This window comes from Empidonax traillii, unplaced genomic scaffold, assembly GCF_003031625.1.
Source record: "Empidonax traillii isolate 1590-97213 ecotype Southwest subspecies unplaced genomic scaffold, ASM303162v1 scaffold93:size1158651, whole genome shotgun sequence".
Taxonomy (NCBI): Eukaryota; Metazoa; Chordata; class Aves; order Passeriformes; family Tyrannidae; genus Empidonax; species Empidonax traillii.
In genome coordinates, this window is record NW_020955286.1 from 770829 (window position 1) to 790046 (window position 19218).

At 39.0% G+C, this 19218-nt stretch overlaps 1 protein-coding gene across 1 annotated transcript in view; it reads left to right on the forward strand.

Annotated features, from left to right (window-relative positions):
• SPTBN5 (spectrin beta, non-erythrocytic 5) overlaps positions 1 to 19218 on the forward strand; it is a 90315-nt gene that overhangs the window by 61483 nt on the left and 9614 nt on the right. The window contains exons 41-57 of the mRNA XM_027881732.1: positions 2215 to 2328; positions 3792 to 3913; positions 4553 to 4715; positions 5080 to 5268; positions 6299 to 6376; positions 7879 to 8051; positions 8922 to 9012; positions 9619 to 9765; positions 10690 to 10827; positions 11555 to 11811; positions 11955 to 12141; positions 14259 to 14471; positions 14823 to 15019; positions 15502 to 15706; positions 16425 to 16619; positions 17722 to 17877; positions 18389 to 18606. Coding sequence (XP_027737533.1) covers positions 2215 to 2328; positions 3792 to 3913; positions 4553 to 4715; positions 5080 to 5268; positions 6299 to 6376; positions 7879 to 8051; positions 8922 to 9012; positions 9619 to 9765; positions 10690 to 10827; positions 11555 to 11811; positions 11955 to 12141; positions 14259 to 14471; positions 14823 to 15019; positions 15502 to 15706; positions 16425 to 16619; positions 17722 to 17877; positions 18389 to 18606 — 2843 coding nt within the window. The remainder of the gene's footprint in view (positions 1 to 2214; positions 2329 to 3791; positions 3914 to 4552; positions 4716 to 5079; positions 5269 to 6298; positions 6377 to 7878; positions 8052 to 8921; positions 9013 to 9618; positions 9766 to 10689; positions 10828 to 11554; positions 11812 to 11954; positions 12142 to 14258; positions 14472 to 14822; positions 15020 to 15501; positions 15707 to 16424; positions 16620 to 17721; positions 17878 to 18388; positions 18607 to 19218) is intronic.

The window sequence follows — 19218 nt, forward strand, 5'->3', positions numbered from 1 at the left end:
GTATTTAAAGTGTGTAGGAAGGCTGAAACATCATAAAACAGTGCAGATTACCAACTCTAAGGCATTCATTAAAATGGGTACATTTGAAATGTATTATGAGAAATCACAGATTACAGTCTGCAATAAAAGGGGTTCATTTCTGTATCTAATGAGATGTTACAGGGAAGATCGAGTTGAACTCTCCCATAGTGAAAGTGAGGTTAATAGTGAAAGACAGTGGGTACAAGTAACAAAGTGAGAAGTTCAAAACAGGTGTAAAGTGAAAAAAATCACAATGAGAGTGATCAAACACTGGAACAGGTTACCTGAAGAGGCAGTCCTTGGAAGCATTCAAATCTCAACTAGACTGGACCCTGACTAATCTGTTCTAAGGTGACCCCACTTTGGGCAGAGACGAGACTAGATGATGTTCAGAGGTCCCTTCCAACCAATCTCCTCCCTTGACTGGCTGATGATGCTTTGCCTGATGCCCCCCAGGACATGGTTGGCCCTCCTGGCTACCAGGGCACTGCTGACTCATATTCAAGTTCCCATCATCCAGGACCCCCAGGTCCCTTTCCACAGCACTGCTTTTCAGCATCTCATTCCCCAGTCTGTTTGTACATCCAGGGTTGCCCCATCCCAGGTGCAGAATCTGGCACTTCTCCTCCTTGAACTTCACATGGTTGGTGATTGCCCAGTCCTCTAATTTGTCGAGGTCTCTCTGCAGGGCCTCCCTGCCTTCGAGGGACTCAACAGCTCCTCCCAGTTTTGTGTTGTCTGCAAACTTGCTTAGTATCCCTTGCAGTCCTGTGTCCAGGTCATTTATGAAGATGTTGAAGAGCACAGGGCCTAAGATGGAGCCCTGTGGAACCCCACTAGCAACAGGTCTCCAGTCTGATGTCACCCCACTCACTGTTACCCTCTGTGCTCATCCTGTGAGCCAACTGCTGACCCACCACATGATGTGTTTATCCAACTGTGTGCTGGGCATTTTGTCCAGAAGGATCCTGTGAGAGACAGTATCAAAAGCTTTACTGAAATCCAAGAAGATTACATCAGCTGGCTTCCCTTGATCAGCTAGATGGGTTACCTTGTCGTAAGAGGAAATCAGGTTTGACAAGCAGGACTTTCCTGTTATGAAGCCGTGCTGACTGTGACTGATGACAGTGTTCTTTCGGGTGTTTTCCATTACCTCCCAGATGAGATAAATTATCCTCCAGCAATGACTCCTTTCCACTAACTCTAAGCAGAATTAGACAAGTAACTAAGTCGTAGTTAGTCCTTACATTTGTAAACATCTCCATGTGGTCTAGTAAATCCTCCCACAAGAAATAAACACAGCAAGATACAGTAAGTAGAGCACATATCTTAGAAACTAAGGGACTGGTGTCTATTTTTTGCTGTATTACTGGCCCAGGTGTGCATCTCCTTCAGACAGTGCTGAGCCAAGTTGGCTCTGAATACCAAAAGCCAGTTAACTGAGTTACCATAGAACTGTTTCTGAATTACCTACTTAGCTTGAATATAACAACTTCTAGTGTTCCAAATTCAAAGCCAGTTCATTCAACACTATCTTGCATATCTCTCTGCTGCACAGTACAGACCAATTAAATGTGCAACTTTGAGAAGTTGCATAAAATCTCATTCATTCAGAAAATGGAAGTAAAAATGCCTCTCCTGGATTATACATACATTATAATAGTATTATTATAGATATTATAATATTATATATTTATTTAATTATGTATCAGTAGGCAAGTGGTACTACTTAAGGTACCACATGGCTGCTGGCTCAGAATTTTTATAGCAACTTTTACAAATTTATTTCTTCATTTTATGGGATTTAATTTCTGCTAGGAGCTTGAGAGTCAATTTTAGTTTTCATATTTTCATAATACATATCTGAAAATTTCTGTACCACAATTTATTGGAAAATATTTTTCTGGTTAGGTATTTGAAAGAAAAAAAAGGAAAAACAAAGATTGAGAAATGCAGGGAAGCATGCCTGTCTTTGTTTTACATGTGAATGGCCAAGAGCATCTTAAGCAGAATTATGAGTGTTCAAAGAGATGTGGATTCTTGTTTCACCTCTGTACCAGAAAGCAGACAATGCACTCTATTGACATTTAAAAAGACAATAAGAACATTTAGATGGCAATGTAAAGAAGTGAAGGAAAAGACTTTTTGCTTTGTGTAATCTTCACTATTTGCACAACCTACTGCTCCTTCCAGAGTGTACTGATACAAGCACTGGACTATGGAAAAGATGTGGAAAGTGTGGAAAACCTGATTCGAAGACATGAAGAAATGGAGAGAGAAATCAGTGTTATAAAGTCCAAAATGGAGGTAAGAAGTGAGGAAACACTGTAAAAAAATTTCATTTTTGCTTCTTGGAAATATGGTGCGAAAATCATTTGGACTGAGTAGTATGAATTTTCTGAAGTGCAAGAGCAGCATAAATTTCTTCTCAGTAAAATACCATTCTGCTTAATCCTGCTTTATCATATCAATATCATTCTTTCTGATGCACTAAATCTAAGAAGAAGAGTCCCTTTTGAACCTCTTGTCTTTCTGACTCTCACCTACAAGCCAGACCAGACTATCCTATACATTTCGGAAAGTATGGAATCTATCTTTCCCCCAGTTTATTTACTGAATTGAACCAAAATCACAACTCTAGTTTTATTTAGAACTTAAATATAAAACCCACAGTGCAGCTAATGTCCTGACATAGACATCGAACACAGAAATCTTAGGTTATAACTGCCTGCCCAATCCACTCTAGCTTTTGTAAAATGGCCAGTTTGCATCACTTGGGACTAATCTTGAGCATTAGATATGGGTCTGAGCTCCTATGTAGTTGTATATTTTTAATTAAAAAAAAGTATTTTCTGTTGAACCACAGTAGCAGAAATCCTGTGACAATCTCTCACATTTTTTCACTGATGGTCAGAGTGTTAAGCCCTTTTATATAGAAAATATTTTTGCAAACTTTCTCCAAACCTTTTGTTCTCACTAGTGAGATTTTAGCAGCATATTTAGGGTTTATGACTTCAGAGTAAACTTTTCCTTAATACCTTAGCTGTGGTTTGATATCTGGGTTTACCTGTATGTGTATCAATTCTTACATTTGGGTTTGGGTTTGGTTTTTTTGATATGGTACCATAAATACCATGTGCAAAGTATAATAACTATACTTTTTTATGATTAAAACCAACCTGGCATATTCTCCTTTCTCCATAATTAAAATTATTAATTTTCGCAATTTTGATGGAATTTTCTGAGGAAGTTACCAACTTTAAACGTGGGTTGATGAGTGTTCTCTACTGTTTATCAGCCTGTGTTAAGGAAAACAACATCTACTAGAAACCTACACTAAAAATCATGGTTTGCTGGTGCTGTTAGCTGAGATACATACAAATAATATTTGCCTTTCTGCAGAAGACTCAAAACTGGTTGTTTCTGTGTGTTCCATATTTTCATGGCTTTTTTTAGATTGAGATTGATTTTGTTAGGTTTAGTTAGATTGTTTGTCCATATTCTGGAAATCATTTTTTTAATTGTAAATTTACCATTTGTACATGTGAAGCAGTGCACACATATCTTCCTTCACATGGATGTTTGTTTGCAAATGCATATGTATTGGTTTATTGCATATAACATGCCCCTTTGTATATTTTGTTATTGTATTTTAAGTACCTACCTTTGAAAACTGAGATCTTAAAATGAACTTTTTTTCCTAAAAGTCAAACTCAGGAATGAATATAAGCATTTGGCATAAATTCACCCCACTATAAATCTCTTCCCAGACACTGGAATTGGAATCTTTCCGCCTTTCCACAAGGAATCCATCCATAAATGACAAACTGACTATGAAGCAACAGGAGATGAAAAACAACTGGCTACGACTCCAGGGACAGGCCAAACAAAGGTAAAGACTTAGAGAGTGGTTTTAATATATCTCTCAGCAGGGGCAAAGCTTCTCTCTGGGGTCTAAACTCTGCTTGCCATGGGCTTTTTAAAGCTTTTTAAGGATTCTTTCCAAAGTTTACACAGGCATCTTAGACACCTGCATTGGAAAAAGTGTGAGTTGGTACACACAAAGTTCCACTGATATGACTTTGGGAAAACTAATACAATGTGTTTGTGGTTTATCCCATTAAATAATGTAACTTAAATGCCTTCCGACTATCAAATTAAATCTATCACAAAGCCTTTGTGAAAGACTTATTTTTTGATAGTTCTAGAAGATATTTTTCCTTCAATCTTTCCAAAACAGGAAAGGCTTAGGCCTGATCTGTAATCACTGCTGGAAGCAACAGCTATGAAGGCTTTTTTACCTTTCTTGTGCTAATGAACTGATGTAGAAAAAAATAGTAAGCATATTGTCTCCAAGGAAGTGTGCATCTCCTATGATTTTAGTTAACATGAAGACTGTTAGGAACTGTAAGGGAAAGCTTGAATTCATTTCATTTGGCTTCTCCTAAGATACTTCCCTCTGCAAATGGGGAGAGAGAAGAAACTGGACAATTCTGTGTTAGATAATGCTGAATTGCACATTGTGTGGCAGGAAGGAGAAGCTGGCAGCCTCCTATCAGTTACAGAAGTTCAACTTGGAGATGAAGGAGATACTAGACTGGACCCAGAACATCAGAGGTTTAATGGAAGCAGGGGGGCTTCCTAAAAGCGCAAATGAAGCCGAAAGTATGATTGAGGAACATCAGGAGAGAAAGGCAAGTTTCTCATAAGAACTACCTTTATGTAGGAATACTGGAGGTAGGGGATATGGTATTATGGATGTTCAAAATGGTACTCATTTATATCTCAGCATTTTCTAATCTGTTTCTAATTTAATCCTAATTTTCATTTGTAGGAGAACAGTTGTTCCTAAAGCAATAAAGTCATTTATTTTCTACACTTATTTTCTCTTAACAATACTGTACTCTTCCAGTAACATAGCTCAAAGAAAGATGAATGATTTTCCATACAAATATTAGTGCTGGAAAGTTACAGCCCATATTCTTCCCCTTAAGACTTGTATTCTGAATAACTGGCTTCTCATAAACCCTTGACATCAACCTTAGTAATATATTTTAGGAGGAGATTGAAGCACGACTGGAAAGATTCAACTCTCTCAGTGACTGTGGTAAAGAACTTGCCAGTTCTGGTCACTATGCAACCCCCGAGATTCACCAGTCCCTCTCCAGACTACAGCAAGCCTGGTCTGAGTTGATCCAAGCATGGAAAGAGAAATATATAAAATTGTTTCAGGCACAAGACTTACAGGTGAGTAAAAAGACATTCAAGAGAGAATGCACATGTCACTGACAGTTTTCCTTGATAAAAACAGCAAATTTGTGAGATAGTATAATGAAAGATATGCTAATAATACCCAGTGTTTAATGTATATTTCCAGAAGGCATGCTGAGGGCCAAGCACATTCATTGCTTCCAGGGCTTCAAGTTACAAATCACAGAAATTTCTGTGAAATATGTGCTCATATATTTTTCAAAGCCTTTAAAACTTAGCAAAGTGTGGTTAAACTCTCATACACCTGGAAAAAGACACATACTTAAAATGCAACACCATGACTCTACCAAGTTCTATAACATTCCCAAAAAACATGGAGCCAGACAGGTATTTGAAAAAAAAAAAAAAAAAAAAACAACAAACAAACATCTTAAGACAAATTTAGCATTAACAGAATAATTAATTTTTCCCTGACTGTTTTTTTTTTCCCCTCCTAAGAAAAGAACTGTTTTGTTTTGGCTGTAGTTTCCTAGAAATAGTTCCATGTAACAGTCATCTTACTTAAAAAATTTCTGCTCAAACAGATTTTAACAATAGGGAATGTCAAATACTTAAATAAGAGTTGGGCTTTTAGTCCCATCAAAAATCTTCATATATATGAGAACTTAAATCATATGGCATGGGCTGCTTTAATGCTTCTTTATGTATTACATACTACTTGTTTCCAGCCATATTACTCACGTTTCATTGGCCAGTTACTTACACAGCATTCTCTACAGCATTAACAATCTAGAAATACTTACATTGTATCCTATGTCTTGGACAAAAAGAAATAGTCCTGTTATTAAGGAGAAAGTCACAATAATGATTGTCACATGTATTTTTTCTAGAATCTTAGAAGGCTTATTGCCACTAGAAGGCTTATTGCCCTCCAATGCTATGCTGTTAATTTTTGAAATACCCTTGAAAGTTTGGGGACTTTCAGTGTACTCTGCCAAAATCAGGTTAGCCTCTGTTTTACAGCATTTTTTCATGTATATGACTGATTTTTTTTTTCCCTGTACAGAAATTCTATGGCTACGTGGAACAGATTGAGAGTTGGCTCAGCAGCAAAGAAGCTTTCCTAGCTAATGAGGACTTAGGGGTATGTGCTCTGAGAAATTACAATTTTCGCTGCAATCAGTCTGAAGGAAAGGGGACTGTGAAGTATGATGATGTGCTCTGAACCTTCCTGTGGTCTTTCTCCTTACTGTTCTGTCTTGTTGGTGTTTTAGGATCATATTTCTTTCCTTGATAGTTTACACAGGATGGGATTCTCAGCCCTAAGAGTAATGAAATAATCCAGTTACTCTGATTACAGCAGGAAAGTGAGACTGCATAGAATCATAGAATGGTTTGGGTTGGAAGCAACCTGAAAGATCATCCAGTTCAAACCACCCTCCCATGGGTGGGGACACCTCCCACTAGACTAGGTTGCTCAATGCTCCATTCAGCCCAGCCTCGTCATATCTGACCCAAATACACGTGCAAGTCATCACGACTGTCACTGAGGACATGCCCAGTTTAGTTTTACATTGCCTACCACAGGTATCAGCAACACTACAATAAGTGATGCATGGGTTGCAAAAGCTGTGCAGGATGCTAGACATACGTTCTGATACTTAGCTTACCCTGCACCTTGTGTAGGTAGTGCTACCTAATTAGCTGTCTCTGCAGGAGTTACGTAGTTCAGTGTAGACATAATGGGGACAAATGGTATGAAAACCATAAAATGCCAGTGGCTGGTATCTGCCTCTGTAATTCTCAGCATAGGGGTATGTATTTACAGTCTTTTCATTACAGTATGAGACTTACAAGGAGTCACCCAATCATATTTAGCTCAGCAATGTGCAGAAAATAGTCTGTGAGTAACTTTGCATCTAATGACTCGTGTAAGCGCACAGAAGTTTAAATTTTTTTCTGAACCATTTGATGTGAGCTTTATTGCTTCCTTTAGAGTTAGTGGGGAAGCAGTTTATCATGGTGGCAACATTTTGACACCACTGAATCTATAATTAGAAGTGCAGAGGGGTGCTGCAAAGAGAACTCTGAGTCATTAAGGTTGGGATTCACAAACATTACAAGAAGTCAAATTCTGTGTTTCTCTCCAGATAAACTGTAATGTGAGACTTCAGTTCTCAAATTCAAATCTGGATCTGAGCTCTTCTAAATTCCATGAGTTGAAACTGAGGCTCTAATTTTAACCTCTTTCTGTGACATATTTGTTCACTTAACTGTGATTTCTGTTTGGCATCCCATATTTACTTTCAGCATAGCATCTGTATTAAGATTGATTTACAATTAGGCTCTGATGTTTTAGTTCTTGAGAAGTTATGTGTTCTATGCAGCACAACAATATGCACAAGAAGCTAAGCATCCAGCAGCTAGTTCAGTTTTGACCCTCAAATAATGGCCTCAGACCTTGCATAGAACATTATTTAGGCCCCAAGGGTCATATTCAACGCCAATACATTTCAAAGAACAATAAATTTTCTTGACAACTAACTTGCAAATGTGGGATAAATGCCATTTAGATTCTGGATAATCAGTGTTATGGATGAAAAAAATTTGACTGAAAGCAACTACCTTTTGTTGTCTTCTATCCAGGACTCATTGTCTAGTGTGGAGAGTCTACAGCAGAAACACACACAGTTTGAAAAAGCCCTGGAAGTTCAGATGGAGAAAATTGATGAAATGGCTTTATTTTCTCAGCAACTAACACAGAACAAGCATTATGACTCAGACAATATCACCAACAGATGCCAAGCCATTCTGAGAAGGTGAAGTCAAACCTTTCCCATGTCATCCTTTCAGTGATGAGACCCTCTCCATGCTAATTAATATCTTTAAATTATTTAAGAGAATTATAAACTGATTTGCATTTGCTCACCTTTGTGCTTTGCACTGTAGTCTTGCCATATTGGCCTGAGCCTAATAATTATTTCATTAAGAGGTGTCCAAAATGCAAAATTAAGTGGAGGGTGAGCAGGATTCAGAAAAGAGGGCTGATGTACCTCTATGGTCACCTTATCATAGTGACCCTTTGAAGTTCAGGCACATTTCCTTAAGTATCTTAGATAGGGTAAAGCCTGCATAGGAGATTGGGAGGCTGATATATCATAGGCATAATGATAATGTTAGTGGCAGGAAAAGAGACTGGAGATCTCTTATGATTAAATGGAACATACAAATTTATTAATATGACCTAATTTGATATGACTTATTATTATCTCAAGCATGCATTACCATAGATAAAGTGCTGCAGATCCAAAACTGGTAAAAAGATTAAAGGATGGTGTAGCTTTGGTTTATGCATGGCAAATACCATGATGCTTACAGGATTTCCACTTAGGAAACATGCTGAGTTTATGTTCTCTTGAACTCTGAAAGGCAGTAATCGTTCTTCCTAAAGGCAAATATCATATGTACAGAATTTATGTGTAGTTTAAACATATCTATCTTCTAGCAATCCTTCCTATAGTGTGCTGATCATCTTCTCTGACAGTCCAGATCAAGGGAGTCTGTATATTATGGACATTTCCCTTCTTAAGAACGAAGGGTTAGATCATGTGTGTTCTAGAAGTGAAATTTGAAAACTCTTGCCTAATTCACTCTGTGACTTTGACCTCACCCATCTGTCTTCATCTCAGAAAAGCGAGACTACTGGAGAATGCTGCTGCTCGCAGACATTTGCTAGAGGAATCAAGGCTTCTGCAGAAGTTCCTGAGGAATTCCTTTGAGGTACAATTACACAGGATTCATGGTATTCTAGTTTCTAAAAACATGCTATACCGCATAGGTCTGAATCCCTGGACAGATTTACTGTGAGAAAAATCAAGGAACTGAGTCTGGAATGAGATAATATTGGGAATAAGAATAAAGTTTTTCACCTTCCCTCTAGTAATCAGATGAAAGGTCTACTGTACATTAGATGCCAGCAAAATGCAGAAGAAATGAAAGCATTAAAAAAGGGAATGTGCTACCATTTAAAAACCCATGAGAAGAGATTAGTTATTTTCTTTTGAGGTACTGACAATGGGTTAGAAATAGGGAGATCATTGTCTATTCTCCCTCATGCACACAGGTGTCCATGCGTTTTTGCACTGTGTGCAGCCTATTATATAATGGAGACAGCCCCCTTTCCGGGTAACAGTCCTGGTAAGCAGACATAGAGGGTGACTTTATGAAGGAAAGGAGGAGCTTAGGGAAGAAGAACCTCAGAAGGACAACTCTCTTGGGTCCCCACTCACTGGTTCTGTGTTTTATACATAGAAGAGGAGAGCCTGACAGGCTGGACCTGAAGAAGTACTGATGGTTTTGGTTACTTCTGTTCTTTCCTCACCAAAGGTGGCTGCCTGGATTAATGAGAAGAATAGCATTGCCCAGGATGATAGCTGGAAGGATCCGAGCAATCTGCAGACCAAACTGCAGAAGCACCAGACTTTCCAAGCAGAGATCATGGCCAACAGGAATCATCTGGACTCCATCAAATCTGTGAGAGAAGCGGGGTTGATGGCAGGGGTGGGCAACCGGGATGAAGGACTCTGCAGACAGTCTGAGTTACAGTGATCTCAAACAAGGGAGAGGGAATCACTGTCCCCTCACTGACATTATTCATATTCTCTCTGAGGGGTCTGGGAAACTTATTCTTTTAGTCCATCAAGAATTTTACTTGTCCATCAGTTTCTTCCCACTCTCTCTTATTATCCAGTGTTAGCTTGCTATCTCTATTCACCGTGGACGCAAAGGAAACAGACAAGTGCCTTCAATAAAAGATTCATTCCACTGACTTTAGGGACATCTCTCTGGGGTGGATGCCACTTTAGATGTATACTTGTTTCTCTCCAGCAGAGAACCTAGCTGATTGGATGCACAACTTTAACAAGTCATATGACAGGTATCCAACAAAAAGGGTAAAGAAGAGTCTTAATTTTCAAGTGCTTCCTTTGCAGATACATCCTAGTAGGCGAGGTATGAAGGAAGCCTGACAAGCTTTGTCAGATACTTGGCAGAAGCTCTGATCAGATGCTAAGTTTGGAAGGACAGACTGTTACATGTTTATTAACTTTATTTTCAGCATAGTGCTTACTAGCCATATATTTGCAATATATGCCTTTTTCATTGGGAATAGCCTTAGTGGTTGCTCTTTAGAACATCTACTGACGTGGTACAGCAACTTTCTTTAGCTGTACCTCTTGCTTATCTTGCTGCGTATTCTCTGCCCTGGTTTCAGTAACTCTTTTGCCTTTATAATTTTTTCTCTGTCTCTGTAGCCTCTATGTATTAGGTCAGGAAGTGACAATTGTAGTTGGCCCTTTACATAGCTGTGACAGCAGACTTTGTTTATGGAGGAAAAAAGTGATATATTCTGCTGCATTCAACAAAGGTAGAAAACTTTGCCTATCCTCTGCCCTATAGGAAGGGGAGAAGATGCTCCATGAAAGGCACCATGCCTCAGAAGCCATTCAGTCCAGACTACAGGAAATGGATGAGCTATGGGAAGAACTGCTAGCAAGTTGCCAGGAGAAATGGACCAAACTGCAGGATGCTTACAAGGTAATACAACATGCCACTGGTTAGATCTTGGTGTCACTTCCTGAGATAGCACAGCTACCTTGCTATGTCTCATCTACCAGTGTGTCACTTGATATAATCAAATTTGATTTCTCAAGACCATTAGAGCAAAGAAACTATGAAATGTGGACTGACTGAATGGGACTGGCAGGAGAATTGGAGATCCCTATGGAGGGAAAAGGATTTGTAGGCTAGGCTCCCTTCTACTCTCTGCTGCTGATTTAGATCGAGATTCCAAAGAGGGACACTGAGGAAAAATATGTTTACTAATATGTGTCAGCTCTCTGCGTCTGTCACAAGGGCATCTTTTCTCCAGTACATTGAGAAAGAAGCCCACTGCTGCTCTTCATTCTTCTAGCTCCAGGGACATGAATTCTCACAACTGGGAATTCTGCATGGGCCCTCAGACAATCTGTGTTTAGAAAACAGAGCTCTCCCTTTAAATGGCTTCCTTTTAAGGTACTGTGTCCATGATCTGCATTTTTGCATAACAAGTAAGATAGATCTGAATGTGTTTTGCATCTGTTCTTGTCTTCACCATGATTGAATTCTCTTCTTCATTTCGACAGCCATCATATCTGGGAAGAGTTTTTGAGCACTGGGAAGCTGCTCAATGTTTGTGTAATTCTTACTGAAAGTGACGAAGATTTTTACATCACATTATCTGTCCTAAAGGTTTAAATGATCTTTTCTTCTTGCTTGTTCTCAGGGTCTTAATTTTCAGCGAAGTGTAGAGGACACAGAGAAATGGTTGGAAGGTGTGGAAAATGAGCTGAAAGCACCATACAGTAGTGATGATCTGGTGGTTTTGAATAGTCATCTGAAGAAACAAGAGGAATTGGAGGAAGATATTGCTGGCCATAGGGACCGGCTGCAAGAGCTTGTGGTCACAGCTCAGCAATTCCAGAAGGAGAAACACTTTCTTGCTGATGAACTAGAAGAGAGAGTGGATCAACTGGTGCAGAGGTGTGTGAGTACCTGGGCTGTCTCCTGCCATCTTTCCTACTTTTTTCAGGCTTTTTCTTCTCTGAATATTCTTTTTTCTTTCCTTTTCTACACCATTCTGAATCAATCTGCGATCCTCATTGGATTATCTTTACAACCTACAGATACAAAAGACTACGTGATCCTCTGCTGGAGAGACGTGGGAGTCTGGAGGCAAGCAGACTTCAGTACCAGTTCTTCCGAGATGTTGATGAGGAGTTGGCTTGGGTTCACGAGAAGCTCCCTGTGGCTTCCTCCAGGGATTATGGCCACTCCTTGGCAACTGTTCAGAGTCTACAAGAAAAGCACCAGGTAATATCATATGAGAACCATCCACAGTCTTTAGAATCGAATGGAGAACACTGAACTCAATTTATCTGCAGCAAACTTCATCATTTTTTCCCCCAAACTTTTTCTACTCTGAAGGGAGGGAGATAGCAGGGAATTATTACAAACCCTAGCTGACCTTCATTCCAGTGGTAGCTTTCAAGACAGCTATTGAATTATTTCACAAGGTTCAGACAGGCCATCAGAGAAAGCAGTGCCTGGAATACTGTCATCTCAAATACCAATAAAACAACAACTGTCTGCCTGACAATTTTTTAATAAGGACCACTGTCTCTTTGCAAACACGAGGTGGAAGAAAAATCATTGCTTCTAAAGGTTTCCAGCAGCTGCTGGTATTTAATGTTAGCAAATGACAACCCATCTAAGTGCCACAGCAAATGCCTCTGGGGAAAATCTATGCAACCTGCTTTAGGACTGTGAAAGACAGAAACCATAAAATTTTTGAGTGTAGTGATATATATACAGTGAGAGAAGGAAATCCCAAGCATTTGATGCAATCGTTATGAAACAGTACTAATGAAAAGCTTGTTTAATCATGATTAAAAGTATAAACACTGTGATGTGTCCAAATACTCCTAAAAATGATGGTTGACGCAGTAGGAAAGTAATTAGATTCACAGAAGAAAAGAATATTTGAGCTGAATTAATCTGAGAAAGTATTTCAAATAACTGAATGAACAGAGGAGATACTGCTTTAGACTGCAATTATCTTTGTTTTAATTGGCTAAGTCTCAAAATTTTTTAATGAACTGTGAGAATGGGAGATACAGACCAGAGTATCAGTACATAATAAAATGCCAATTTCCCTACCATCTTACTTCTTATTTTTCTGGGAACAGGACTAAAATATAAGTTTTAATTCTCAATGTGTTAGTAGCTAGAACCTCTACACCTTGTTTTAATGTTGATTTACAAGCTAGCAAATGTCAGAGGGAACATAACCATTAAGAATTTAACAGTCAAGAGTTGAATATATTATTAGTTCTACTCTCTACTGTTTAATCTAATGAGCCAGATTTAAAAAACTCAGTCCTTGGGTTTTTTCCACAAGAGAGACTGTGCTTGAAATGCATTAACCAAAGGAAAAAAACAAACACACTGTCTTGCAAAACAACATTTACACACAAATATAGTATGTGTACAAACAACTGCTTGGCTTGGAACAGATACAGTGTCAGATTTCAACAGCATAGTGACCATCTTGAAATTAATAGGGGGAAGTTAAAGGCAAGATTAGAATCAGAGCTCTTTTCCAGCCAAGCCAAGTTTGACACTTAAGTTGAGAAAGCAGCTCCTCTCCTCATAGAGGATATCTTTTCTGCATTAACATAGCACTGCAGTCTAATTCTGAAGCTGCTGTTCCATAGCTATGAAATTAAGCAGAACAATTGTAAGATTGTGGTGTTTGTTTGTGCTCAAGGTGCTCAGGCATAGTCAGCCAAGGAATGCACATATGCTTGCAAAGAAATCACAGCATGGTCCTTGTCTACCCAGGCAAATATCATATGAGAGGCTATATAGAGGTATGCGTATAGTTTTTAAATCTACCAGTCTTCAAAAATTAATTTCAAGGAAAGTCTTTCAGAATTAGTTTAGGTAGTTTTCTTCTCTCCTTGTCCTGTTGTCTGCCTGATAGTATATGTTCCCACAGCATTTGCAATGTCTGTTATGCATTTTCTACAAAGGCACTGGCAAGTGATAAATACTAATGAGCAGGGAAATTGGTTGTTCTTACCTAGATACACCATTCAAGAAACACCATGTAATGGAGTGAAACTGAGTATATATCAGGGGAATCTGCAGATAAGAGGTTTGTGCTTAGAACCTCTTCCCTCCAGACTCTGAGATGAATACACAACAAAGTTCAAAGTCCATGGCTAAATTTTGTTTCTATAATCATGCCTTCACCCCAAAAAGCTCCTCCACTCCACTAAAAGCGTGCACTTAGACTTTGTACCTCTGACCCATCTTCATGAATAGAAAGCAAATTCATAATTACATGACTAGGTTTTCTGGAAGAAAAATATCTCCAAAACTTTTATTTTTTACTACTTTTATCACTTTACCTTTACTCTTTCCAGAATTTGGAGAATGAGATAAACAGTCGGGATGCTTTGACCAAAGCAGTGCTCAGTACAGGACAGAAACTGGTAAGGGGAGGCCACTCAGCCTCCCGCAAGATTATGGAGCATTTGAAGGAGCTTGAGACTTCTGTAGAAAACTTGAAGGCAGAGGCTCAAGAGAGGAGACGGAGGCTCATGCAGTCATATGAGGCCCATCTGTTCCTAAATGAGGTAAATATGTTTCCTGAGAGATTTATTTTGGTCTTTCTTTGCTGTATTGTTGAATTGCTATATTGCTGAGAAAGGAACAGAATTCATACTCTCCTGATTTGTCTTATCTGGTAAATATGGGTACAGTGGAGAAATAACAATTACCTTTCAACTAACTGTAGTAAGTAATCATGCAACCACAATTGCTGGGTTCTGGGTACATATTTTTTGGAAGTGTCTGCTAGAGTGCATTACATGAAGACACTTAAGCTACTCTGATTTCACTGATAGATCATGCACCACTGCTTTCTGGTTTTCTTAATCTTGACTTAAATCAAGCTGTATTAAGGCCCTTCCCTGTATTTTATACAGCTACTGGAGGTGGAGGCATGGCTGGCAGAGAGGAGTTTCATTCTGGATACCTCAGATTATGGGAAGAATGAAGAATCCACGCAAGTTTTACTTCGTAAACTTGAAGCTACCAAACTGGACATGGATAGTTTCAAGTCCCGGATCGAGAAAGTACGGGAGACAGGTGCCAGCTTAATAAACAAAGACAGTCCAGAGAGGTAGGAAAGCGAGAAAAGTTTCTTCTCCAGGTCTAACAGAAATACCTAGAGAAGGCAAATATGGAAAAGTTCAACCCTGTTTGATGGCTCCTTCAGAAATAAGACTTCAGGGAACATCCAACCCTCCTTTATCACCATCAGAAACACTGAGCTCCCTAAAAGCTTGATGATTGTTTTAATGTTTTCACGACTGTTTTTTTTCTCTCTGCTCGGGAAAGGAAATTAACATTCTTGACAGTTCACTGTTTTTACTGCAAGTTTGTGTTTATATCTGGGGAGGAGGGAGTGTAAAGAGCAGCCATTTCTATGATATACTTTAATTTCTTGAATTAGCTGGCTTTGATGCCACAGTATAACTCACTCCATGATGTTATCTGGTTTATTCTCTATTTTAAAGGTATTGCAAATCCAACGTCAGAAAAGACGATGTTCAAAAAGAACAATAAAACAAAGACAAACCTTCTGATTCTTGTTCTCTGCAGCTCAGTCATACTTTCAAAGCTCCAGGGGATCCTAGCAGACTACCAGTCTCTCCTACAGAAGTCTGAGACTCGGAGAAAATGCCTTCAAGAACAGTTCCAACTCTATCAGTTTGAAAGAGAATTCCAGCTGGTGGATGCATGGCTTTCCAGTAAACAGTCTGTAGCAGAGTCTGATGACTATGGGCAGGACTTAGATGATGTTGAGGTAAATCAAAAAAAAAAAGGTATTGCATGTGTTGTGTGGCAAAACAGGAATATATTTGCTGCAATTTTTGTGTAGCTGCTGACAGTGAAGCATGTTACATCTGCAAGAACTAAGCAAACCAATTACCTCTGCAGCAGGAGCTGGCAGGCTTCTGTCTGGTTATACAGGGCTCTCTGAGGTAGCATCCTCCAACAGAAAAAGAAGGTGTACCAGAAATTTAGCTTTTCTTGGGATAAGGTGAGGTCAGTGCACTTGCCCTGATTATAAATTTGACAGGACCTAAAAAATTTGGCCAGGGGCCATGCTCTTGTAACAAAATCCATAGAAAACACTGGAATGCAGCATTTCAAGGATGCCAATTTCAAGGATAAATTCCTCCTTGGGACTCACAGTGCAGATAAGTATAATTCATAGTGTCCACTCCTCAACAACTGCTGCATACGTAGACAAGTTATGTTTACTAGCTTTTGATCTGGGCAGCTTCTGCTTGTCAGGATGTGGGTGATTTTTCCCTGTGACATAGGATGTTAAATGATCAAGAGAATAGATGCTTTTTTCTGACTCCAGATCATCTGGATTTGTCAAGTGATTTCCACCTGTAGATTACAATACATACCTTTTGTGTTACACAAAACAGAGAAAGTGATTCCTTCTGTCTCTCTCATAGAGGTAGGCAGAAATTCTTATATTTAAATTTGTGTCCCCATTTATTCTGCAGGTGCTGGAGAAAAAGTTTAAAGATTTTGTAAATGAGGTGAAACCTCTGGGACATTCTAAAGTTGTCTCCTTAAATGAATTAACATCTAAACTGAATAAGGAGGGCCACAGCAAGATGGACATTATCGAGGCAAGAACAAAGCAAATCAATGAAACCTGGGACAAACTATGCCATGCCATTCAGATGAGGACAGAGGTAGGAAACACATGAAAAAATGGAGGCACTGATTTCCCTGCACTCCCCCATATCCTTCTTTCTTTTCCAAACCAATTCATTGCTCATGTTGAAACATGAGGTTTATAAGATAAATGAGTGCATTTTGTTCAATTCTTTCTTGATCCATTTCCCTTTATAGTCACTGCTTACCCTACTGTTTGTGGCAAGGCTTATACTTGAAAGATATTTATCAGCCTAGAGTAATTGTTTTTCTTAATTCACTGCTAACCCTGGTTTCCTGAAAAGCAAAGCCACCACTAACAGGAGTCCAGCTCTGACGCTTATGGGTCTCTTTATTGAACTACTTTTTGAAGAGCTTGTTAAACAAGACTGAAAGTCTCCAGGTTTTTTTGTTAAGTTGGCTACTTGAAGTCGAAGACGACATATGGGAGACAATGTGATAGAGGACACAGAGCCAAAGCCCAAACCTTTTGGCAGCAGTTAGCTGTTAAATCAGCTCACCTCTCTCAGGAAATTGCAGTCATGTGTTTGGAAAAGCAGAGATGATACCTAGAGCTCAATATTTTTGTTTGTTTTAAGGAGAACGTAAAATGTCAGATGTCCTCAGCTCTTTTTTTCCCACTACTGTTGCATGCTCATTTTGCTTATAAAGTGGCTCAAACCCACTATTGTCTGTTATCTGAAATAAATGTATGACAATTGGTAATATATAGTTATACTATAAAATAGTATTAGAACATCTTTTAATCTTCTCATTTCAGAAAAATGATTTTTACTCGATTCGTCTTACTTTCACAGTTTGCAGTGTAGGCCTTTATCCAAGCAAGTTTTTTAGGACACTTTCTGTGGTGTAAAGACCTATCTTTAGAGGACAATTTGTATTCTCCAATTTGATCATTCTTCTTATGTAGGGACAAATTGCTCTTTGGAGACACCTGCTTCTTTCCATTGTCCTAGGGAGCTTGGGGAAATTAGGTTAGCTTAACACCGCGCTTTCAGATGAGGTGTTTCAGTCCCATTCTTGTTAGGTTTGTACTGCGTTATGACATATTAGGCTTACCTTTTTTTGTGTTGTAGACATGCTATACATGATTACCTTTTAATTGCTTCTTCATTGCAGAATCTAAGAGCAGCATGTCAAGTTCACCAGTATGATCATGATGTGGATGAAGTAAAGGGCTGGATGCAGGAGAAAGAGGCAGTGGTGGATATAGAAGATTATGGGTATGATCTTCCAGGTGTACAGACACTTCTCAGCCATCTTGAGGGAGTAGAGGTAAGGGGATTTGTCATGAAGCAGTGGCAGAAAAGCATAGATGGCAAAAAAAAAAAGGAAATGGATGCTTGGTTTTAAATCCTTTCAAGGCCTTTGCTTTCAGGCCAACAAAAGATAAATTTATTGCACCCTTAAATATTCTCTGTGCTTCACAGAAGAAGGCCTTTTCCTCCTGTGTTTAACGTTGTGATATTATATTATTAAAATTTTTGCTTCTAAGGGTGAGCTTCTCTTCTAAAATCTATTCCAAAGGTGTCATCTGAGCTACAGGAAACTACGCTCCACACTTACCCAAATATTCAGTGTGTTACATCTAAAGAAGCTTCTTTTATGTTTGATGATGAATATTAAAAGGCATTGAAAGAAAACTGAGAGAAAAAGTCTTGATAGATTTGTATTTCCAGCCCCTGTACAGCCAGTGGGTAGAAAAGATATGCACCATCTTTAGAATCTACTTTTGATAGATCTAAGTAGTGACTTGGTCTTACAATCCATTCTGTCTCTGTTCCAGAGAGATCTAGGAGTCATCATGAAAGAGCTGGAACGGATTCGAGGAGAGGCTTGGCACCTCAGCCGCACATACCCTCAAGTTAAGGAAAATATCATGGAGAGACTCACAGATGTGGATGAGTCCTGGGAAAAACTGGACAAAAAATTTCAGGAGAGGAAAGCAAGACTGAGTCAGGCAGAACAAGTCCAGCTCTACTTCAATGCCTGCAGGGAGCTGATGTACGTGTTGGCCCCTTGAGCTTGACAGTGGGCTCTATTTCTTGTTTCTTCCTGTATAGGAAATTCTACCTGCTAGGTTTTTGACCCTTGTCCCAGGGGCTCTGCAGCTTGCTTTCAAATTTCTCTTATGGCATCTTCTCAACAGCACTTCACAGGATTTACGACATATCAGAGGTGACTGCAGCACTTCAGCACAGCGAGCATGACAAAGCCACTTTTTTAGACTATTTTTTTAGACTATTACCTAAGCAGTCTTGGAGAATTCAGTCACTCTGGGTAGATTTGGTAGTTTCACAATTCCAAGTGAAAATGCTGTTGATTTATAGGAAGATGGAATACCTCTGGCTAGATAATGAAGTAATTTGTACACCTGCACAGCTACACAGTGCCCCTTTTTCTCCGAGTCAAAGCAACTACATTAAAGATAATCTTCTAGAATAGATTAGCACTTGCTCAAGTGCTGAAAGCATCTTGCACACATATATTTAATGGCATTGCCCAACACTCTTCTGTCCATTCTTATTAGGGGTCACGTTTTTGCAAGAATTCAATTGCTGGCAAATTCCTTTGGCTTTTTCCTTTTTAAAATCAGTATTAGAAAAAAATGCTGAA